This window comes from Pelodiscus sinensis, chromosome 2 (genome assembly GCF_052426305.1).
Source record: "Pelodiscus sinensis isolate ZL-2025 chromosome 2, ASM5242630v1, whole genome shotgun sequence".
Lineage (NCBI taxonomy): Eukaryota > Metazoa > Chordata > Testudines > Trionychidae > Pelodiscus > Pelodiscus sinensis.
The window spans coordinates 7,010,834-7,036,053 of record NC_143053.1 but is presented as its reverse complement, the minus strand read 5'-3'; the positions used below and the strand labels follow the sequence as shown (position 1 = coordinate 7,036,053).

The following is a 25,220-nucleotide window of genomic DNA, read 5'->3' as shown; positions in this document are numbered from 1 at the left end:
TTGAAGAAAGCGACTGTCATTGTTGTCTATGCTCTTTGATGCTGTTTTATTGATTACTTTTACCATAGCCGGACATATTTGCACTATGTCATTCATGTGATGAGATACACCAGGCGTCAGGTACTCAACATCTTTATTATTGGCAGTTACACTGAAATGAACAACTGCACTCAGAGACATTATCTTGTAAACACAAAGCCCTCACAGAGTAACAACTGCATTCACCTCCAACCGCGGCTGTTTGTCTTCTCAGTTTTCAATCAACCTCCTTCACTGCGATTCGGGTCACCAGAGAGTGGGACAAGGCCTAGTGGCCTGACATTAAAGACTCAAGAACTATTGTGTTCTGTTGTGTATTCTACACTGTGGAAGACATAACATCGCTGTGCTTCAGATTAGCTGCACCAAGGGTTCAAAAATCATGCATCAAGCCTCCCAAAAATCATGAGACTGGCTTTAGATCATGAGATTTCAAACAATAATGCACATGGCGCTGTATGTATTTGCCTTGCAGCTTTTAAACTGTGAGTTATACTCTGATCCACCTTTTCTCCACAACCACAAGAGTTAAGAAACTTAGTTGTGAACAGTTTTGGTGGTTAATGAATGCAGCAAAAATATGAAACCCAGTGAAGAAAAAGGATAGAGCAATGTGATATTCTTTTAGACAGAGTATCCTTTTGTGTACCTAATTCTTTTTTGGATTGACTTGTCTCAAAATAATACATTCACATTTATCTGCATATATTAATAAGCAACAAGATTAACTACAAGTAGTGTACCGAGCGAAGGGATAACCGTCTCCCGCAGAATAAATCCATTAAGTCACTTGCCAAATTCCCAAAGCTGTGACATCAATAAACAGCTGGCTAGAAGAAAAATAAACACTACTATTCCAAAACCCTGCCTTTCTTTCTTTCTTTCTTTCTTTCTTTCTTTCTTTCTTTCTTTCTTTCTTTCTTTCTTTCTTTCTTTCTTTCTTTCTTCTCCAGCATTACTCAGATGTCCTTCTACTGTGGTCCTTCCCTACAGTATCTCTTCAAATGATTTTTCTAGTTTAAACGTATGCACGTTGTTTCTATCAGTTCTCCTAGGACACACTTCAATGGTCTAAAAGACCTCACTTCAACCTTGGCTAAATTTTGTTTGACGTAAAATCAACCCATTATTCTGAAGCTATAACCTACATCTTCCCACCTGAATAATTTGTTGTCCTCCTTTAGCTAGACTATGATTGTCACCATGCAGAGTTTTAAAAGAGAACTCGCTATTACACAGAGGACTATCCTGTCGGAACCACAACAACATTACGAAGCTAAATTGATTTAATCACCAAAGAAGTGCACAGCACCTCACCCCTCTATTGCACAACATCAACATTAAAATAAACCTTGCCTAATTCTATCAGGACATATTCCAGAGAACATTAATTGCTTCCACAGATGTGCTGCAAGAATGCCATGGAGCCCAACAATCAACATCAAAGAAGAAGAAATGCCAGGCTAGTCGAAGGGAAGAAATTCCTGGCTTTCGGGCCAATGCAAATCAAGGGAAATAAATGAGACCTCCCATAGAGCCAATGTAAGTATTTCACTAAACATTAGCCTGTTTGGATTAACATGTCAGGCCCTGAAGGACTTGACTGCAAAATGAATGCCTGGCTCTGACAGCAGTACACACTGTGTGTGTATCCATGATCTATTAAAAAATCGTCTATCCACAAACTCCTTTCCATTTTGTAGATGAGCTGCACTGTTCAATGTGCAACCATCGGGACTAAAATTTACAAGGACTGGGCACATTTTTTTAAAGAGCTTTTGACCTTGGGATATTTACAACAATGTGCTTAAGAATCCAAAGGCTAGTCACTCCAGTTAACATCTCATGATGCAGCATTTCCAAGCTTGATGACTGCCAATGTTCAAAATCAGACTATGAAACAATTGCTTACTGCTGGCAATGCTAACAGATGGTGAAAGTCAGTTTGCTCTGCCTCTGTACAGGAGGGGGAAGAAGTAATTAAAAGTTTTAAAGCCACTTTCCAAAGTGTAACTCAACTTTTTGGTCTACTGAAATATTGTTTCATGACACCAAGTCATAACTACATAAGAAATAAACTAAAATAATTAAAATATCAGATTTCTGTTCATGGGAGCAAAAGAGAAGGCCTGAATATTATTGAGAAGGTGAGATGGAAATGCCCACTTAGGCCGTGTCTACACTACAGATAAGACTGAAGCAGCGGCCGTCGATCTTCCGGGGTTCGGATTCCTTTCCTGCCATGACAGCAGGGGACTGGACTTGATGGTCTCTCGAGGTCCCTTCCAGTTCCAGTGTTCTATGATTAGTGGGTCTAGTGAAGACACACAAATTCAAATTGACAAGGCACTCCCATCGATGCTGGTAGTCCTGCTTCTACGAGGAGGGAAATTGAAGAGAGAGTGTGCTCCCTTCAACTTCCCAGAGTGAGGACGGCACCAAAATTTGAGTTCAGATACTTTGACTTAAGCTATGCAATTAATGAAGCTGAAGTTGAGTATCTTAATTTAAATTTATTCCTTGGTGTAGATCAGGCCAAAATAAATTGAACAGTATAAAGAAATAAATACAAATACAATGATAATCAATCTATAAGGTGTATTTCACTAAAAGATTTCAAAGCATTTTTACAGTGGTGGTCAAGTACTATCCCTATTTTGCACAAAGCACAAATGAGAAGTTATGGCTATCATTTTTCAGCTTCAAATAAGTAGCATGATTTTTAGCTGTGCTGGGAACCTGCAAGGTTTACTGAGGCTAGGAACGCTCATGTTTTAATTCTAGGAAACACAATTGAAAGAAAACTGGCTCAAAGGGTGGCTAACGGTGGTTAAACACTGGAATAAATTGCCTAGATCGGTTGTGGAATCTCCATCTCTGGAGATATTTAAGATCAGGTTTGACAGACACCTGTCAGGGATAAGGTTTGACAGACACCTGTCAGGGATAATCTATACAGTGCTTGGTCCTGCCGTGAGGGCAGGGGACTGGACTCGATGACCTCTGAAGGTCCCTTCCAGTTCTAGGATTCTATGAAGGTGTCACAGCATGTCAGTGCTGAAACAAGACTAAGATCTAGTTCTCCCAATCCCAAGCCTGGTGTTCTAAGCACAAACTATGCTGCACGGGATATCTGAGAATCCTTTTTTTTTAATCTCTCTCTCTCTCTCTCTCTCTCTCTCTCTCTCTCACACACACACACACACACACACACACACACCATGATAAGACCCCCACCCCTTTCTGCACTGGTTGCAGTGAATCAGTAAGATTCTACCACTGACAAAGTAGTAGCATCAGTATCCTTTTCTTGCCCCGGGGAAAGCCCATATAAGAAATGGGAAGCAAAAAACTGCTCCCCACCCCACGAGGACACACAAAAAAACCTGGGAAAAAAGAACTCTAATGACAAGAGTGGAGAAGAGCTTCTGGACCCAGATCAGAAAGAACAGCTCTGGCGTGAGAAGGACTTTACCTAAATTAAGAGCCAGGGTAAGAAATTATGATTTGTAACAACTTCTCTTAGGGTATGTCTATACTGCATGGCTATTTTGGGATACAAGAGGTATCCCAAAATAGCTACCCTGCGGCTATACAAGCCGCCCGTTATTTCAAAATATTTTTAGAAATAATGGGCATGCTATTTTACCATCCTGGTAAACTCGTTGCACGAGGAACAAGGGATGGCTTGAAATAGCACTTTATTTCAAAATTTGGCGCTGTGTAGATGAACCAAATTTCAAAGTAAGCTATTTTGAAATAATTTCAAAATAACATCCGCAATTTATGTAGTGCAAATTGCATATCTTATTTCGAGTTTAGGGTGCTGTGTAGACACATCCTAAGGCTACGTCTACACTGCAAAAATGATTATTTTTGCGCAAAAACTTGTGGAGCATCCACACTACAAACACGTTCTTGCGCAAGAAAAAAGTACAGTACATCGTAAGAACACAGGGCTTTTTGCGCAAGAGTTATTCCTCTTTCTATGAGTTATAAGTCTTTTTGCGCAAGAGCTTTTGCGCAAAAAGGCATGTGTGGACAGGCAACAGGGTTTTCTTGCGCAAGAAACCCCTATGGCTAAAATGGCCATCAGAGCTCATGAAACGAGCTTTACCGGAGCGGTCGTCAAAGGCTTCCCTTGTCGACCGCACTGTGCCTAGGCTGCAGCACTGTGTCAGCACAGTGTGGCGGCCATTTTTATTTTAATGAAGCAAGGATTATTCAAATCCCCGCTTCATTGACTATGCTGAGTAAACTAGTTTACATGTGCTTGCTCAAAAGCACATGGCAGTGTGGACGTGCTCTTGCACAAGATCTTTTTGCACAAGAACTCTTGAGCAAAAAGTTCTTGCACAAGAAACCTGCAATGTGGACGTAGCTGTGTATTAGGTTTAGCTGGCATGTTTTGTTTGTTGGCTTAGTAACTTACTTTGATATGTCTGTTATCACTTGAAACCACTTAATTCTATTTTTCATACTTCATAAAATCACCTTTGTTATTAAGACACATTTATCTGGGGTGCTGGTCTCACTAGGGCTGTGCACCTGGGTGATGTGTCACGTCCCTGTGACTGAGTCTTCCCAGAGCTGAGCTGCCCTCAGAGTTTGTGTTAACCATCTGTGGGCTGAAACTCCAACTCTGTGCCTGGCATTGATCAACCAACCCACTGAGTGACAGTCTCAAGGGGATCTCTGCGACCGAACTCATCAGAAAGCAGTCCTTACACTCTTGGTATGAAGGGTCTTTCTTGTCACCTTCCTCACTGGCAGGTACCTCCTCCCTTCCCCAGCCTCTCTCGGTTTTAGTCCAGGGAATCTTTAGCAAATCAGCTAAGGTCTGCTCCTTCCCTAGGCCAATTCCTACCTCAGCCTATTTCAATCTGGGCCCCTTCCCCCAGGCCATTCCTGGGCTCACACTTCCACGGACTCTTGCAACTTCCTGGGCTCTGAAGAGGTCTCTCCAGCTCTGGTATTCAATAATAGCTCTTGGGCTTTTTCCCTGGAAGCCTGGGTCCTTCCCATCTCCCCCAAGGCTTTCTGGGTGCCTACATCTATTTCCTCTACACACCAACCTTTTGGCTGCCTCCCCACCCGTCCCATAGTGCTTTGCCAGAGCTCCCTTCACAGGAAAGAATCCTAAGGTCTATTCTACCCCTAGAGGTCTTGTCACTCTTCCAACACCTTGAAGTTCCACCTTTATTGTGCACCCTGCTCCTCTCAGCTGGGACTATTCTTTAATTCAGCCACACAACTTCTTCCCAGCCAATTACTCCTAAATTTGGCCTGGCCCTGCTTTCAGATGCAAATAGGAGCACTAAATAGTCTCTGGTTTCCGTTAACCCTTTCACTGCCAGTTTGGGGTAAACACCTAACCACATGTGATTTTAAGAAATGGCAGCTGTTTGAATCCATCTGGGGGTGGGGATAGGAACTGAAGTCACAGAGAAGCAGATTAATGGCCAGGGGACAGGTGATGTTGTCAAAGGTGTATGATAAACTTGTTTATCTGACAGTTTTGCAGTCTATCACATGCTTCTGCCATTTGTCATAAAGATGTCACATTTCTGGTGCTTTAGGATTCTAAAGGATAAGAGATGCCAAATAAATCTATGATATAATTATTAATGAGGCAAGGGAATTACAGAAAAATGTAAATGGTACAGTCTGGTAACCCTGTTTTACTGTCAAACCAATAAGATTTTTCATGTCAGAAATTGATAACAGTAGTGATAAATAAAGGACAGATGAAGCTAATCCAGCAGCTTTGAGTTTAACTGAGAAGTTATTACTTTGGAGGGTTTAACATATTAATGGAATCAAAATGGCATGTCAAAATATTTATGGAAATCTTTTTTAAAGCTTATACAAGAAGAATAACAAGCCCCTATAAAATATGGTTAAAATCCTACCCTCAATTAAACATGCTGACACTTAAAAGCTTCTGTCTGATTTACTTATAAATCTTCTTTAGTAAATTATGGCTCTAAAATACCTTTCGACTCTTCACTTACAAAAAAAGAATTTACTTTTCTTAAAAATAAAAACAACCCCAAACATTTACTGAAGACTTTTTTAAAGCCAACACTCCCAGTTATAAAGTTTAAAGTTAATATTAAGAATAGTCAGGCCTTTTTTCTGAAAGATTTGAAGGTAATATACATATAAAACCATATAGGGGATAAATAGTGCTGAACACTGGATCTAGCAAGAAGAACATGTGGACTGGCCTTTTTACATGCTGCAGATCTACTAATAAGAAAATAACATTCTCTTTCATCTTTGGGCAAGGGGTGGTTATCCATTTGCATAACAAGGGCCATTTTCATCCTCCATCCTAGCCTTAAACCTGATAGAAGGAGCCGCAGGAGCTCAGCAGTGGAGTGGTGTCCTAGAAGATGGGTCTCTCCTTTCTTTTCAACTAGTTTGTTCACACAAATGAGGTTGGATACCAGGAGTAAATTCGCTAGATAGCTATGGTCCAGTGGTGACACCCTGGCTACGTTTACATTGGCACCCTTTACCGGAAATGCTTAAAACGGAACAGTTTTCCATTATAAGTATTTCCGGAAAAAGCGCGTCTACATTGGCAGAATGCTTTTCCGGAAAAGCACTTTTTCCGAAAAAGCATCCGTGCCAATGTAGACGCGCTTTTCCGCAAAAAAGCCCCGATCGTCATTTTCGCGATCCGGGCTTTTTGCGGAAAATACTACTGGGCTGTCTACACTGGCCCTTTTCCGGAACAGTTTTTCCAGAAAAGGACTTTTGCCTGAACGGGAGCAGCATAGTTTTTCCGGAAAAAATGACGATTTTACATTAGATCGTCATTGCTTTTCCGGAAAAGCAAGCGGCCAGTGTAGACAGCTGGCAAGCTATTCCAGAAAAGCGGCTGCTTTTCCGGAATAAGTGGCCAGTGTAGACACAGCCCCTAAGTATTGCTCAAACCATTGACTATTTGGAATAGATGACATGACCTCTACAAAGGTGTCAGTATCCATCACCCTCCAGGAGACCCCAGGGATCTCAACTATTTTTAACTAACCATGTCTTATGTATTTACAGGTTCCCAGGCCAGAAGGATTACTGTGATAATGTAATCTGTCCTATGCAACACAGCTATATGACTGCCCCAACATAGTACAGGACCTAGAGCATCTCTTCAAGGAAAAACACCCACTCTTGACTAAAAATTATCAGTGAGAGAGAAACCACCATCACTCTTACTGAACGGTTCCGGTGGTTAATTCCTCTCGCTATCAGAATGTGGCATCTTATTTCCACTCTGAATTTGTCTGACTTCCACTTCCAGCCACGGGATCGTTTCAGACCTTTCTCTGCTAGGATGAAAAATTCATTATTAAACTATCTGTTCCCTATGTAGGTGCCTATAAATGGTAGCCAAGTCACTCCTTAACCTCCTCTATGTTGAGCTATATAGACTGAGCTCCTTGAGTCAAGCACTCTAGGGTACGTCTAGACTACATGCTTCTTTCGAAAGAAGCTTTTTCAAAAGAATCTTTCAAAAAAGCTTCTTTCGGAAGAGATCGTCTATACAGCCATAACTTTTTTGGAAAAAGTGATCCGCTTTTTCGAAAGAGAGCACCCAGGCAATCTGGATGCTCTGTTTCAAAAAAGCCCTGTTTGCAGTCAAGAGCTCTTTTGAAAAAAAGGCGTTCTTCCTCGTAAAATGAGGTTTACCACTGTCGAAAAAACCACTGCGTTCTTTCAATTTAATTTCAAAAGAACGCGGCAGTAGTCCAGATACAGGTGAAGTTTTTTTGAAAAAAGGTCACTTTTTTCTAAAAAGCCCTGCAGTCTAGACATAGCCTAAGGCAGGTTTTCTAACCCTTTAATCATTCTTGTGGCTCTTCTCTGCACCTTCTCCAATGTATCAACATCCTTTTTGTAGAATGGGCACCAGAACTCGACGCAGGATTCCAGCAACAGTTTAACCAGTGCCAAATACGGAGGCAACAGAAGCTCTCTGCTCCTAATCCAGATTCAGGGGCACCAAGAATTTTCAGACAGACCTCTTTTTATTTTCTGAATATCTAATAACCAAGAGATGAGGGGTGTGACTTGAGTTAAATGTGGTGATACAGATTTCGGGTAGTGTATCAAGTGTTTTTCCTTGTGCGGGTAGGAGTAAGATGTTTTATTTTCAGGGATCATTTTATGGTGCCTGTTGGGTGGAGAAAGTAACTGTCCCCACAGAATATTATGGTGGTTCTTCAGGGCGTGTGATCCTGGTTTTTAGGGAAGAGGAAAGGCAAATGGAAGGAGGAAGTGATGAACCTTCGGGAAAATTTCTGCTGGTTACTTCACAATTCCACTTGCCAATGAGCTACATAATCTTTTTCTCTATCACGGCACTTGAATAACAGTGCGTTGATCCATAAATGTCTTCTGGCACAGTATATACGCCATGGGAGAACAGGTGCTTAAGCAGAATGGCTGAAAGCCAAGCATCACAAGCAATCCAAATGCTCTGAATTCCTCTTCACTTGGGGAAAAAAAGTTCATTGCCCTTGACTCATGCCAGAGCTGCTCAGCTAAATTCATTATTCTCAAACACATTTTGGAATTTATTTTCAGCAGAGAACTTACGTCAGGGCTACAACACAAATCTCAATAAAAAAAATTCTACTTATATTGCTTCAAAAAAACTATGTTAAAAGAACATTAAAACAGCAAAGTGAAGCACCCACAAGTTAGGAAATGCTGGGTTTGAGGTTGCCTGTGCAACCTTTCTTAATTCAGCCCCCTTCTGAATATGCTTTGTGACAGTCCAATTACATGATCACAAACCATTTTTTCTATCAGACCTCTGGCCCCATTCAAAATACGCGAAGAGTCAGATTTAGAAAAAACTCATCACATCAGACAAAACTTTCCTACTCAATGAGTAAGTAAACAAACCATTTTGCTTCTCTGGCAAGGTAGGCTTTGTGCACACTTAAAAGTTTAAAGTGCAGCTGCGGACATGGAGCCGTGGAAGCACTTTAACACAACAGTGTGGCCACAACAGGAGCAGTGGGAAAGATCTCCCAATGCTCTAGGTAATCCACCTGAAGGGGAGGAACTGACAGCATTCCCAGGGCTGTAGTCTGGTTAACACTGGTGTTTTATAGCACTGTAACTTGCTGTAGCACATACACATACACATACACATTGTGACGGGGCTAACCTGCCCCACACTGAGCAGGAGGGAGAGGAGCCCGTTTATTGGGTAGAGCATGCCCCGCCCCCGCAGCCCTACTGGGCATGCCCGAAGTGCAGCCTGACTATGGGTACGTCTACACTACAGCGCTAGTTCGAACTAACTTAGTTCGAATTAGTTAATTCGAACTAAGCTAGTTCGAACTAACGCATCTAGAACTAAAAACTAGTTCGAACTAGCGTTTTGCTAGTTCGAACTAGTAAGTCCACATTGAGTGGACTCTGAACAGGGCTTAATGATGGCCGGAAGCAGTGCCGGCAGGGCATAAAAGGAGGACTTAGAGCATGGAGATACTGTCTCAGGCTAGCCGAGGGCTGTGCTTAAAGGGTCCCGACCCCCACCCCGGACACACAGTTCTAAGGGGTGCCCCGCTTGCAAAGAAGTTCTGGCTTGGAGTGCCCTGAGTGCCCACACTGGGCACATCACACCACTCGGCCATCAGCCCGGCTGCACTTGCCGCAGGCTGCCATCTGGGGAGAGGGAGTAATTGGGGGGCTGCAGGAGAGCTTCCACCCCCAGAAGCCCGCAGAGCCAGCCCAGTCCTCCCCATCGGGGGCTCGTACCCCATTCCTCCCTCACCTCCTTCCACTTGCCCTTCCCTAGCCCCCCTTCTTATTGATGTACAAAATAAAGATAACGTTTCTTCCAACATTGACTCTGTCTTTATTGAAAAAAACTGGGGGAGACTGGGAAAAGGAGGTGGGAGAGGGGAAGAGAAAGGCTGGGAGAGGGGAGGGCAACTAACATGATCAGGGGTTGGGAACAGGTCCCAGATGAAGAGAGGCTACAGAGACTGGGACTGTTCAGCTTAGAAAAGAGGAGACGGAGGGGGGACAGGATAGAGGTCTCTAAAAGCAGGGGTTGGGTGGAGAGGGTGCATTCAGAAAAGTTCTTCCTGAGTTCCCATAAAGAAGGACTAGAGGACACCAAAGGAAAGGAATGGGTAGCAGGCTTCAAACTAGTAAGAGAAAGTTGTTGTTGACAAGGCAAATAGTTAACCTGTGGAACTCCTTGCTGCAGGAGGTTGTGAAGGCTAGAACTAGAACAGAGTTTAAAGGGAAGTGAGATCAAGTGATGGAGGTTGGGTCCATGGAGTCCTATTAGCCAGAGGGTAGGAGTGGTGTCCCTGCCCAAAGTTTGTGGAAGGCTGGAGAGGGATGGCACGAGACAAATGGCTTGGTCATTGTCTTCGGTCCATCCCCTCCAGGGTCCCTAGGGTTGGCCGCTGTCGGCAGACAGGCTACTGGGCTAGATGGACCTTTGGTCTGACCCAGGACGGCCATTGTAAGCTCAGGGCTCAGGGTCGGGGGTCTCAGTGGACCCCCTTGATTTTCATGCACACCTGGTCCTGGGTGGCCAGGCTGGCAGCTCTCCTGCCCTAGCCGGCCACTTTCCTGTGCCTAGTGCGGAGATCGTGGACGAGGTCCACGATGTCCGCACTAGCCCAGGAAGGTGCCCGCCTCTTGCGGTCCAGGGCAAGCTCCCGGGAGCCGCCAGCCTGGTCCCGGCAAGAGGGGGTGGGCTGGGGGGCATCGGGTGGGTGGCTCTGTGCCGTGCCAGGTGCAGGGTCTGCTAGCTGGGTGCTGGCAGGCTTGCACCTGGCACGGGCACCGTAGCCAGCCCGTGCCCCTTTAAGGGGTCCGGGGCCGGGAGGGGGGCATAGAGTTTCCCTGGTGTTGGCCAGAGTGGCCACCAGGGAAACCTGGGGAGGGCTAGCCTCCCACTAGTTCGAACTAAAGGGCTACACAGCCCTTAGTTCGAACTAGCTAGTTCGAACTAGGCGTTAGTCCTCGTAAAATGAGGTTTACCTAGTTCGAACTAAGCGCTCCGCTAGTTCGATTCAAATTCGAACTAGCGGAGCGCTAGTGTAGCGCATAGGAAAGTTAGTTCGAACTAACGTCCGTTAGTTCGAACTAACTTTCTAGTGTAGACATACCCTATAAAAGGCTGTCAGGCTGCTCAGTTGAGGCAGACCGCCGGGGAGGAAGGAGCTCCGGCCCAAGCTGCAGACCTGCCGCCGGACCTGCCGCCTGATTCAGAGCTGGAGGGACCGCCGCTGTTGCTGCTACCATCCCCGGGGCGAGCACGCCCCCGACGCCGCCTCCGGGGGGCCGCCCGCCCGCCCCGCTACAGGGGACACCCCCCCTGCGCTGCTGCCCCCAGAGACGGGACCAGTTGACGTTGACGCCGCCGCCAGCCCAGCATCGCCAGGTGGGACCTCCGTCGGCCACAAGGCTGGGGTAGGAAGCAACCCAGGGCAAGGGACAGGGAAACCCCCCCAGTGGGCTCAGCGCATTTCGGGGAGGACCCCCCCCCCCGCTGAACCAGTGGTGGGAACTACCCACCACCATTAGGGCCCTGGGTTGGGGTCCGGTGGAGAGGGAGGGCCCGGACCCCCCTACCCCAACCCGTCAGGGCGTGGACTAGGCCTCTGGGCCTGCTGCGATTGCTGGACTAGGCCTCAGGGCCTACTGTGACTGTGGACTATGCCTCAGGGCCCATTGCGGCTACTAGACTAGGCCTCCGGGCCTGTTGCTACTGCTTTAATCTCGGGGAGAAGGGAACGGGGCGGGGAGGACCCCGCCACACACATATACACATACACTTCAATTTCACTCCAATCAGAGAGATGTAGACACAAAGCATGGAACCAGAATGTATGGCAATTTTATTATCTGAGGGTAAGTCTACACTTGCACCCTCTTTCGATAGAGGGATGCAAATGAACACATTTGAAATTGCAAATGAAGCCGGGATTTAAATATCCCATGCTTTATTTGCGTTATGGCGCTATTTCGAAATAACAGATGCTGTTAAGACTCGGTTATTTCAAGAGAAAACCCTTCTCTCGAAATAACTGGTAAACCTCATTGTATGAGGAATAAGGGTTATTTCGAGAAAAAGGTTTTCTCTTGAAATAACCTTGTCTTACCAGCGTCTGTTATTTTGAAATAACGCTCTTTCGAAATAGCGCCATAGCACGGATATGCAAACGAAGCGTGGGATATTTAAATCCTGGCTTCATTTGCAGTTTCAAATGTCTTCATTTGCATCCCTCTATCGAAAGAGCGTGCCCTAAATACCCTAAATATCATTCTACGCACACGTGGTCTTCACAGTAACAATAGAAGCAATAAACTTACCAAATATCAGAGGGATAACTGCATTAGTCTGTATTTTCAAAAAAAACAAGGTAACTTGGGACCCCTTAAAGACTAACAGATTTTTTGGGGGGGGCATAAGCTGTTGTGGGCAAAACCCCACTTTGTCAGATGCATCTGACAAAGTGGGTTTTTTGCCCATGAAAGTTTATGCCCACGTAACCCAAAGTTCACACATTGCTCCCTGAACATTTTCTGGGCTGGGGGATACGCAAGGGGAAATATGGGACAATCACACAACAAGGAGGGTTGCGTGCTGAGGAGGGGGAAAGAGATTAAACCGTCATGGCTGGCTGCAGAGGTAGCACACACGTCTCAGAGGTCTCTTCTGAAGAATGAGCGAGGGTAACTGCAGAGTGTTCAAGGTACATCCAAATTGGAGCAGCCCCGGAGGAACAGCTGTATAGTATGTCTGAGGTAAAACATCATCTGCCATGACGAGAGCTCAATGAAACCCGGTGTCAGAATGGCAGCTCCGGTGCTGGACTGTTTAGTGCCTCCAGGAGGCAAGGTAGCTATGCCTACATGCAGCCTAGTGCTTTCGCTACATCTGAAGTTGCACACCTGCCACGTTGCTCAAGGCAGCAGGCTCATTCAGGTGAACGCACGTCCTTTGCTGCTGGATGTGTCAGGCACACCTGGATGTTGTGTGGGTGAAACAGCAACGAAAAGGAGCAGCACGGTGGTGATCAAGCCGCAAAGACAACGAGGGTTTAAAAAAAGGCTACTGAGGCAGCAGCGGGAGCCCTGGGCCCTTTAAATCATCACATGGAGCGCTGTGCTGATTTAGGAGGCTCAGCACCATGTTCTGAGTGACACAGAGGACTGGCTCGCCTGGCCCCGCCCCTTTTGCCTAAGGACCCACCCCTTCCGGGAGCATAGAGCTTCCCCCGCCCCTTGCCCACAAGCCCACTGGTTGTTGCCACTGCACCCCATTCTGCCTCCTCTGAGAAGCAACCACCTGCTAACAGCTCTCCACCCCTCAAGCCTCTTCCCCAGCTGCCAATCCCTTGTCTGGTGGCTTCTGATTGGCTAATTGGAGTTGCCCTCAAGCAGGTGCCTGGAGAGTGCTGGGCACCCACTTCTTTTTTTTTTTTTTCTGTGAGTGCTCCAGCCCCGGAGCATCCCTGCAGTCGGCACCTCTGAATAGGCGCCAAACTCTGCCTTGATGTGGACGTGCCAGGAGTTATGTTCACATCCATGAGGCCAGAACTGATTTTTATCTCTGATTTTGTTTTATTGGTCATTATCAAAGAGTCATTTTTAACCACAAATTGCACCCCACTTAGTGTGTATACAATGAAAATGTCTGTGTTAGTGTTAGAGAGAGAGAGAGAGGGACACTACCCAAATCTGCTAGTAGTGAAATGTAACATGCTGTTTTGTGTCATTTCATGTGTTCTGACCCATGCCGATTATGACACCGTAATAAGCAGGATGTTGTTGTAAATGTATGTCTTCCTATTACTCCCCCTCCTCTCCGCTTGACTGTTCTTGGCAAGGAAAGCCTAATTCAGTTTCCAATTCTGGCCATCGCATTCACATTAAAAATATAATGAACTGGTCGTTTTCCTTTATCCACTCACCATCCTTCTCAAACGAGCACAAAATTTCACAACATCAGTGCACTTCCTACCTACATCACTCCGAAGTGTGAAGTAACACAAAAGAGTTGGACAAAAAGTTGTCCAGTGACATAAGGAGAGGCACAGGGAGGACAAAGGATTGGTGGGAATAATATGGAAAGAGCAAGACAGAGACCCCCAGCAATACAAAATAGACTCACAGCCCATCTCGCAGCTCTTGAGTATCATTCGAGGTCCCAAGGGATCTGAGGGTTCTTTCCAAGGAAGTCACTGTCAACACAAAAAGAAAGGGAAGAGAAAGAAATGACACCACATTTCAAACACAAGTATGCATGGGATTAAATGTGGTTTCTTTCAAACCTGTGTGCAAATATGCACAAATAAGAGCACAAAGCAAAGCAAGGTCGGACCATGCTAACTCTATCACAGGAAATTAATAATGTGGAATAATCTTTTTGCACCATGAGGGCATATTATACATATTTGTTATTTGTGTAGACCATAACTGTACAACAACTCATTTAAATGAAAGGAAATTTTTACCCAATTAGGGATGTGAATGGGTAACCAGTTAACTGGTTACCTGGTACCTGGGAGCAGCCTTCGACCTGACAGCTGAACATCACAAGCCCTCTGGTCATTTTCTGTGGAAATTTTTCTAAAGAGATTCTTAGGCGGTAGAGAAGACTGCTCAGTTTTAATTAATGATTTAAGCATAAGGAGTAGCATGAAAGGAGCAAACTATGTAACTGAGGAAGAAGATGGGACAGCCTAGTGTAACTGAATTAAAAAGAAGGCGGAGGCCATGCAAGACGTTAAGCGGGAATAGAGTTCTGAAGCACACGGAAGGCCGGGCTAACTTAACCTTTATGTGGATCATGAAGAACCCAGTGAGACAGTCAAGCAAAGGAGAGATATAGAGAGAGTGTCAGGAAAGGAAAATCATCTGGACAGCTTGAATGTCCTTGCTCCACACTCCAGAAGAACAAACTGCCCGTGTGGTCAGAATGTCCGGTGAGGAACCTTCCCGCTCCCCCGTCCCGTGTCACAGATAACCATTGTTACTGAGCCCGAATCTGTTCTAGGGCTCACGGGTACAAAAATTCACAGCCTGTCCGTGACGTGTGCAATATACCCTTGGCTAATCTTGGGCACTGGAGGGGGGCGGTCTGGGGAGCTCTGCAGGTGCTCAGGATGTGGCAGCCCACAGGGCATCCGGGTACTTGGAGAGGGTGCGGCCTGGGGTTGGTGATCTGTGGGGAGCAGCCTGGGATCCCTGCTCATGCTGACGGAGCCTGGCAGCGGCGCACAGCCCGGGACTCCCGCTGGTGCTGGGGGAGAGGGATGTGGCAGCTTTGGCAGGCTCCCTCCCTGACTCTGTGGCGGATCCCTGGAAGCAGTGGTCATGTCACTTGGCTCCTCGGTGGAGTTCAGCTGGGGGAGGGGGGGCTCCGTCTTAGGGCTGCCACCCACTGACGCTATTCCAGGAAGGGCTTTTTCCAGCATGATGTAATGTCATTTTCTTAAAACACCCGATTAAAATCTCTCTGGCTACTTTCAGTAGTAATCGGGAGACTGATGTCAATGTGGGGAGACTCCAGGCCAATCCTGGAGAGTTGGCAGCCCTTCTCCATGCACTGCCCCCACCCCAAGCACCAACTCCACAGCCCCCTTTGGCCAAGAACTACAGCCCACAGGAGCCGTGTCAGCAGAGGCAACGTACAGAGCTGCTGGCTGTACCTCTGTCTGGGAAGGATATTTCGCTACTTATGGGAAGCTGCCCACGGTAACTACCTTCAGGAGAAGCGACGAGGAGTCCTGTGGCACCTTATAGACTAACTGAAGTGTAGGAGCATAAGCTTTCGTGGGCAAAGACCCACTTCGTCAGATGCATGACATGCATCTGACGAAGTGGGTCTTTGCCCACGAAAGCTTATGCTCCTACACTTCAGTTAGTCTATAAGGTGCCACAGGACTCCTCGTCGCTTTTGCAGATTCAGACTAACACGGCTACCCCTCTGATACTTGATACCTTCAGGAGGTCTCACACCCTCCCATGTCCCAATACCCAGCTGCATCTGAGCCCCCTCTTGCACCCAAATTCCTGCCACTGCTGGAGGTATAAAACTACCCCAGCATCGGCCAGTGCAGCGGGCCCAGGGACTGCTCACGCTGTTCAGAAATCCACTGCAGAGATCAGGGAGGTCTTGGAATGACACAGAATCCATGATTTCTGCAACCTCCAAGACAAACTCACAGCCTTACCCATCAGTGGTTTCTTCTCAAGTTGGTATAACGTATAACAAACCAGCATGGCAGTTAAACTGTCAGGCCACAAACATTCTGTGCTCCTCCCTCTTCCGCTATGCACGAGGGACCACCTGCAGCATAGTTAATTTATTCACACACACACACACACACACACACACACACACACACACACACACACACACACACACAAACAAATTGGAAAATGTACAGAGAAGGGCAACAAAAATCATTAGCGGTATGGAACAGCTTCTATATGAGGAGAGGTTAATACGACTGGGTCTTTTCAGCTTGGAAAAGAAATGGCTAAGGAGGGAATATGATACAGGTCTACAAAACATGAATGATGTGGAGAAAGTGAATATGGAAGTGTTATCTACCCCTATCATATAACACCAGACCCAGGAATCACCCAATGGAATGAAGTGGCAGCTGGTTTACAACAAACTGAAGGAACTACTTCTTCGCTCAGCGCACAAATCAGGCTGTGGAGCAAATTACGAGAGGACGTTGTGATGGACAGCAATATAACTGGCTTCCAAAAGGAATTCGATCATTTTGCATGGGATCAGTCTGTCAATAGCTGTTGGCCAAAATCACCATTTATGAAACCTCCTGTTCGGGGTGTCCCTAGCCTCTGTTTGCCAGAAACCAGGAGGTGGATCACTTGATTCTGTTCTGTTCATTCCCTATGAATGGATTGCATTGGCCACTGTCAGAAGACAGGACACTGGTCTGGCTGGACCTTTGGACCATGGGATCCTGTACCTGGTAGGACTCAAATCTGTAAAAATCCTTCAACCCAGGCCAGAGATCATCCGAAAGTGGCATACTGCAATAGGCATAGCTCTGCAAGTCAAGAACAGGTTAACCCCCACAATGAGCACCCCGGGCGCTAAGGAAGTTAATAAAAAACAGTTGAAACTCTCATCCAAGCCTTCATTCGCTTGCATCTCGACTGCACAGACCCTCCTTCGTGCCTCCATAAATTCCATCATGCCCCACTCACAACCATTCAAAATGCTGCAGCAAAGACCCTTTTTCCTGGTTCTTTGCTTCAACCCTGTCAACAACAAAACACGCATCTAGTTATCACTGGAATGGGCCTGATCTTATGTGTAGCTGAGCATCCTTATCTACCATGGAAGTGGAAGGGATCCTGCCCTTGGGATGTAAACCGGTTCACTAGTTTAACAGTGCATAACTGGGGGGAGGGGACGGCTCGGGCTGGTCACCCTTTACAAGTTACACCCAGCTTCACTTCAATGTGTGGTTCACTTTCTCAAGCTCCAGCTGCTGCCAATGAACACAGCTTTTGAACGTTGCTAACGCAGAATGTTCTAGATCTTACAGGCACAGTCACCACAGTTCATAAATCTCCACAAAAGGCAACTCACGAGGCTTTTGCTGGGGAGAAGACGCACTAAAATGATTTAATTATACTTAAAAAGCCGAGTTCCGAGATCTATTCTAACCTTCCTACTTTGATTGATCAGGATTTCCTCATACAAGTGCTCTGTATTTTTTCATCCAAAGGGAGTGATTTTTTTTTTAAACTTTGAGCCAAAGATGTGCTTTTGAATTTTGCAACTGGGAAAAACCAAACAAAGCTACCTCTTCCATATGTTCCTACTGGAATGGATGCAGCTAGAAACTTGGCTTGTTTTGTATTCCACGACTTAAAGATTTATGAAAATCAGCCCAGAAGACTTTTAAAGCTAACAATGAGATTCTTGAAAATCAACAACATAATTTGGCTCTTATTACTTATGTTATTTAATCTATGCCATAAAATATGCAAGATACAGAAAAGTGACAAGTGAAATCCAGAAGAAAAATTATATTTTTCAGTGTTTGATATCTGAACCGCAATGTTGAATCAACAGTGCATTATGTTTTCCTTCTTGCATTTTGCATATTGAGTATATAAGCACAAAAAAGATACATGTAAATATAGACTGTTATTATTATTATTTATCTCTCAAATTTTCTCAAGACACTCTCAGTGATACAAACATATGTACATCATCAGTTGTTCTAGTTCCTTATTAAGTCACGAAAAAGACCAAATAACTAGTATGGGCTGATCTGTGGAAATGGAAGCCAGAAATCCTAAATTCTAACCTTTGTTCTGACACTGATTCCATCTGTGGTCTTGTCCAAGCCACTTAATCATTCCATGGCTTCGTTTTGCTATCAATAAGGCAGAAGAAATACAGGTTGGACCTCCCAAAACTGGGAGACTCTGCTCCAGCAACATCAGTAGTTCCTGGACCAGGGAGTCCTGGCTGGGAGCCCCAGTGGCAAGAGGGCTGGTGGCTCAGAGCCCAGCAGGGCTGGGACTGGGACCAGAGCCCCAGTAGCATAGCTAGGGCCAGCCCCAGTAGGTAGGCCAGCAACACAACAGCCCCAATAGCAGGGCCGGGGCCACAGCAGTCCAGGATGCTGGGGCCTTAGAAGCACAGCAGGGGGGAGGGGTGGATGGGGCTGGCAGCAAGGAAGGGAAGTGGGCGGAGGGCCTGATAACAGGGGACCTCTCCTGGTCCGGCAAATTCCCTCGTTCGGGACCAGTCAGGTCCTGAGGGTGTCGGACCAGAGAGGTCCAACCTGTATGTACGTCTCTTGTAGGATTGATTCATTTGTAACATACCTTGACAGTGAAATCAGCTACATACGCAATAAGAATGACCTTTTTCTGGAGCCTGGGCGGTGCGACAAGCTATTGTCACCCTGGGATACCAGGGACAAGGATGGTCAAAGATGTCCATCGAAACTGTTTTTTTGATAGAAAACTAGGCTTTTGATATTTTGTTTTGTCGTGAGAAGTGTCTGCTTTCCATAGAGAAAACCAGTCACTTACCTCATAACTGTTGTTCTTCGAGATGTGTTGCTTGTGTCCATTCCACTTAGGTGTGCGTGGGCCGCGTGCACGAGTCCCAGAAGCTTTTGATTTTTAGCACAGGGGTTCTCAAACTTTATGATACTGCGACCCCCCTCTAAGTTGCTTGCAACCCACCGGGGAGTCGGGAACCACAGTTTGAGAAACGTGGCCTTAGCAGTATCTGTTGGGCCAGCCAGGGAGCCCCCTGGAGAGACGCTGTTATATCAGCCCATATATACCCCTGCTGGCCCTCCATAATCCTGTTTGTCCATGGCCCTGTGAGTTGACAAACCCCAGCCAGCAACCATTAAGATTTGGTGTGGTGGTCCCCTTTGTCTTGTAAGTTGGCCCTGTGGCTTGGTCACCTTTACTGGTATCACAGTCTAACTCAACATTAGTCCCACAACAGGTCATCGGCCTCAGTCTAGACCCAACAGTTCTAAGCCTAGTGTTTCCAATCTTTACTCTATCCTTTTCAGTGAGGTTGTAGGGAAACCCATTCCCTCCTTCTGTCCTGAGTTCGAGTCCTAGGACCCTGCAGCAAGCAGTTACCAGCTTCTCGCTGGATCTCTTGGTTCCTCCCTGCTCTCCTGCCTCCCAGGGCTCACATTGTGGGCAGGGATAGAAATATAGCCGTGTTAGTCTCGTGTAGCTGAAACAAAATACAGGACTATGTAGCACTTTAAAGACTAACTAATAAACCATCTTGTTAGTCTTTAAAGTGCTACATAGTCCTGTATTGTGGGCAGGGTCCCAGTTCCCAATATGGCAAAGGAAAGAGAACTATTGGCACCTTCTGGCCCACATTTTCCACACGGCTCCATCAGTCACCTGCACAACTGCTCCAGCTCCACAGGAAATCTAAGGCCTCTTGACTCCCTTGGCCTCCACGGTGGGAGCTGAGAATGAGAGGTCTCGCCAGCTCCCCGGGCTGGGGCCTCCTAAGCTGGGTTTCTCTCAGTTAATGCTCCTCCTCCAAGTCTGGCAGGTTTCACGTGGACAATGGTATGGGGCAGTCTGAGACCACAGCTGCTCTTTAAACTCTTCCTGTGTATTGAGGGGCATGTGTATCTCCATGCCATCCTTTGGTTTGGCTCAAAACCAAAGTTACCTCCCCACCTTTGCCCATCTCCTTCAGGCTTCCCTAATTAAAAGTTGCTCTAAAATAACAGGTTCATCTGGGTATCTTGGCCAACACACTCTCTTCAAGTATCAGGTTCTAGTAGCCACAGTTGTGTATGGACAATCGGAGAACACAAACAGCTGCCAACTTTGCTTATACATTCACCTCATGGTCAGCAGCTCACGTCATGCTTTCTAAGCCACTTGGAGATGCAAGAACATAAGAATGGCCATACTGGGTCAGACCAAAGATCTATCTAGCCCAGCATCCTCTCTTCCAACAGTGGCCAATACCTGATGCCCCAGAGAGAGTGAACTGAATCATCAAGTGATCTCTCTCCTGTCATCCATTTCCTGCCGCTGACAAACAGAGGCTAGAGACACCATTCCGACCCATCCTGGCTAATTATTGATGGACCTAACCTGCATGAACTTATCTAGTTTTGTTTTGTTTTGTTTTGTTTTTTGAACCCTGTTAAAGTCCTGGTCTTCACAATATCCTCTGGGAAGGAGTGCCGCAGGTTGACTTTGTGCTGCGTGAAGAAAAACTTCCTTTTGATTGTTTAAAACCTGCTGCCTATTAATTCATTTGTCGACTCCTAGTTCTTATGCTATGGGAACAAGTAAATAACTTTTCTTTATTCACCCTCTCCACACCACTCATGATTTTATAGACCTCAGTCATATCCCCCTTAGTCTCCTCTTTTCTAAGCTAAAAAGTCCCAGTCTTTTTAATCTCTCTTCATATGACAGCCATTCCAAACCCCTAACCATTTTAGTTGTAAAAAGCAAAGCGCCTAAAAGAAGTTTTGTGTGATGTATAGTGGTCCAAAGGCTAAATTGTAGGTTTTCCCTAATGTCCGTTAGCATCTCTAACTGGAGAGCTTAACCTTTCTAGAGGTCTCCCACATATGATGATGTCTTCCTGTTTTTGGTTTTTTTGTCCATAGCCCTAACAAATCAATCTACAGTGCGATCTATATATTGCCCATTTCCGAGATGAAACACGACACTTCTAAAAATATTTCAAGGCCAATTAGACCTTCAGAGAAGAACTCAAATGCATCAGCAAGAAACGGTATGGTATTTGCTATAATGAACTTGTCAGATAACAGACTGAATCAAGGTGGCCTGCGCATTCACACAGGTACTCAACTGGTGAGAATGTATTACTAGTATGTGTATAATTCAAGTAGGTAGGAAGTAGCTCATCATGATGATCTGGTTTTGACTTCTGCAGAGAAAACCATGACAATTCCGAGTGAAGGCTCTCCCCTTAATATCTTTGTACTGCCAAACTGGGGAAATCTATGGAAGACAGACTGATCTGATATTTCATGGGTTCTGTGTAAGAGCAGCATAGATCTTTGATATCATGTACTCTGGAGGAAAGAAGCTTGTCTGAGACAAGTGATACCTCCACACTAGCTGCAGAGCCACTGAAAGGCTCAGCTTTGACCCAAAAGTGTGGCATTGCTTTTGAAGGGCCGCAGTCTCTCTGTTCGGTGCGAGAGCATTTGGGCTAGGTGACCCGGAAATCATTTCTAGCTTTAAAAAGTCTCAGAGGGGCCAGTTGCCATGTGAGTCTGTAACTTTAAAAACAATGAGTAGCCCTGTGGCACTCTGAAACCTAACGAAAATAAATCTAGTATCATGAGTTTTTGTGGCCAAAATCCACTTCAGAGGAGCTCATCTGAGGAAGTGGTTTTTGCTCACGAAAACTCATGATACCATCTACATCTACAAATTTGGCTCTATTTTGCATATCTTCTTCTGATCGCTTTTTCGAAAGCGGGTTTTTCAAAAGTGAAAGTAGTCTGGATGCTTTTTGGGGGGGGAAAAAAACCTTTTTTGGGGAAAAAAACGCTCTTCCTAAAAAAAAGGAGGTTTATGGGGTTTTTTTTTTCAAAAAAACCATGTAGTTTAGATGTACCCAAAGAGGACAGCTCCTAAAAGGAATGATGTAAGCGACACAAAAAAAACCCAGAGACTAAAACATGGCTTCAAAACACTGGAGCACTTAAAGAAGCCAAACAGCTACTATAGCACTGCATATTTCTGAGACAGCCAGTGTCTTAATTCCAAAGCAATGAGATAGTGAGCTATCAGAAAATGAACTGCATCATCGCCACGGGCAACAGCTGGGATTCAAAATCATCTAACTCTACAAGTGATGCAGTAGGGAGATAGTGTTGCCTAGTGGACAGAACTCTGGGATGGCACTAAGAAGACTTGTCTATTTGTGGCTATAACACTAACCTGCTGGTTGACCTTGGGCAAGTCACTTCCCCTCTCTGTACCTCCGTTTCCCCCTCTCTAAAGTGATACTGATCTCCTATGTAAATCACTTGGAGACCTGTGGGTGAAAACTGCTATGCGTTCTTTTACTACAGGTTGGCTATCCCTGATCTGGCTCCCTCGGGACCTGACTGATCCTGAACCAGGGTATTTGCCGGACCAAAGGAGGTTCCCTCCACAGCCCCCAGGCTGACCGGAGCACAGGCTGTTGCCAGCTTGGTTACGTCCTGCGGGGGGCTGCCCCAACCTGTTCTCAGTACCGCAAACTGTCAGGGCTGCTCTCGGCTCCAGCCTCACTGCTGCAGGGGGCTGTCTCCAGCCCCAGCCCCTGCCCCGTCCTACTGTTTCAGCCTGGCCCCCCTGGGTTGCCCTCCTGCCACTAGGCTACCAGGGTTCTCTGATCCAGGAACATCCAGAGTCCTGCCGGATCACAGATGTTGCCGGACCAGAGAATTCCAATTTGGGGAGGTGCAACCTGTAGCTTGAGTGCCAACTGATTTATCCACAGATCTCCTTCCAGCCGTGCGTTGTACTACTTTCCCGGTGCATAATTTCTGTAATTGCAGCTAATCACAGAAGGCAAAAATAACTGGAACCCCATTTCTGACCACGAGAGCATCAATAAGCTATTTTATAGCTATCCCTTCATTCCAAAGGTTATTATCCGAGAGCTTTCAAAACATTACAAATTCATGGATTTCAGGGCAGAATGAACTATTTAGACCATCCTCCCGTACAACACAGGCCAGAAAATTTCACCCTGCAGTTCTTATAGTATGACGACCATAACTTGCCGCTGAACTACACCCCGCATTTTACAAAGACATCAAAACTTGGCACGGGAGTTGTGGGTGAAAACAGCATAATCGGTTTTAAGCAGAGCTTGACAAATCTCTGTGTTGCGACTACATGACAGGGCTGCTTGTGATGGTAGGAGGAGAGGACTTTACAGCCCTGGCTGTCACTTTCAGTTTATATCTTATCATAGAACACTAGAACTGGAAGGGACCTCGAGAGGTCACAAAATCCAGTCCCCAGCCCTCATGGCAGGACCAAGCACCGTCTAGAATATCCCCAATAGATGTCTATCCTACCTGCTCTTAAAGTGATGGAGATTCTGCAACCTTCCTAGGCAATTTATTCCAGTGTTTAAACACCCTGGCTACGTCTAGACTGGCATGATTTTCCGCAAATGCTTTTAACGGAAAAGTTTTTCCGTTAAAAGCATTTGCGGAAAAGAGCATCTAGATTGGCATGGACGCTTTTCCGCAAAAGCACTTTTTGCGGAAAAGTGTCCGTGCCAATCTAGATGCGGTTTTGCGCAAGAAAGCCCTGATCACCATTTTCGCCATAAGGGCTTTTTTGCGCAAAACAGTTTTTAGCTGTCTACACTGGCCCTCTTGCGCAAAAACATTTCCGGAAAAGGGCTTTTGCCCGAATGGGAATGTCAAAGCCTTTGCGCAAGAAGCACTGATTTTGGACAGTAAAACGTCAGTGCTTTTGCACAAAATCAAGCAGCCTGTGTAGACAGCTGGAAAAACTTGCCAGTCTACACTTGCACCCTATTTCGAAATAGGGATGCAAACGAAGACATTCGAAATTGCAAATGAAGCCGGGATTTAAATATCCTGCATTTCATTTGCATATTCGCATTATAGCGCTATTACAAAATAAAACCCACTGTGTAGACACGTTATTTCAAGAGAAAACTCTTCTCTCGAAATAACCCTTATTCCTCATAAAATGAGATTTCACAGTTATTTTGAGAGAAGTGTTTTCTCTCAAAATAACGTGTCTACACAGCGTCTGTTATTTCAAAAAAGCGCATAAAGGGCTTATGCAAATGAAGTGTGGGATATTTAAATCCCAGCTTCATTTGCAATTTCGAATGTCTTCATTTGCATCCTTATTTCGAAACAGTATGCAAGTGTAGACATACCCCCTGACAGTGAGCAAGTTTTTCCTAATGGCCAACCTAAACCACCCTTGCTGCAATTTAAGCCCATTGCTTCTTGTCTTATCCTCAGAGGCCAAGGAGAACAATTTTTCTCCCTTCTCCTTGTAACACCCGTTTAGATATCTGAAATCTGCTCTTATGTCCCCTCTTAGTCTTCTCTTTTCTAACCTAAACAAACCCAGTTCTTTCAGACTTCCTTCGTAGCTCATGTTCTCTAGACCCTTCATCATTTTTGTTGCTCTTCTATGGACCTTCTCCAGTTTCTCCAGAGCTTTCTTGAAATGCGGTGCCAAGAACTGGACAGAATACCCCAACTGAGGCCTAATCAACGAAGAGCAGAGCTGAAGAATAACTTCTCCTGTCTTGAAGGCTTGATCCAATCCCCAACCTACCTAAATTCTTAGGATGTGTCAATCATTGTTTGCACAGGGGAGAGGACCAAGGAGTCTGGACTCCCTGGCCCTCTTTTTGTCATTTACCCCTGAATCCTGCAAGGTCCTGCGACCACACCTCCCATTACCTTCAGTGAGTGTGGAGGGTCCTGAGCACCTCCCAAGAGGCACTCTGACCTACTCAGTGCACAGGAAACAGTCTCCTGAACAGACCCATGGGGAATTACCTTGACTAGCATGCCCAATGGGGAAGAATAAAGGAAAGAACAGCTGTTCTGCAAGCTAATCTGACAGGC

General features: G+C 45.7%; 1 protein-coding gene across 1 annotated transcript in view; it reads right to left on the bottom strand.

The window, feature by feature from the left end:
* Positions 1 to 25,220, bottom strand: part of TSNARE1 (t-SNARE domain containing 1) — a 500,475-nt gene that overhangs the window by 203,906 nt on the left and 271,349 nt on the right. Inside the window, 1 exon segment of the mRNA XM_089776145.1 lies at positions 14,207 to 14,276. Within this exon segment, the coding sequence (XP_089632271.1) occupies positions 14,207 to 14,276 (70 nt within the window).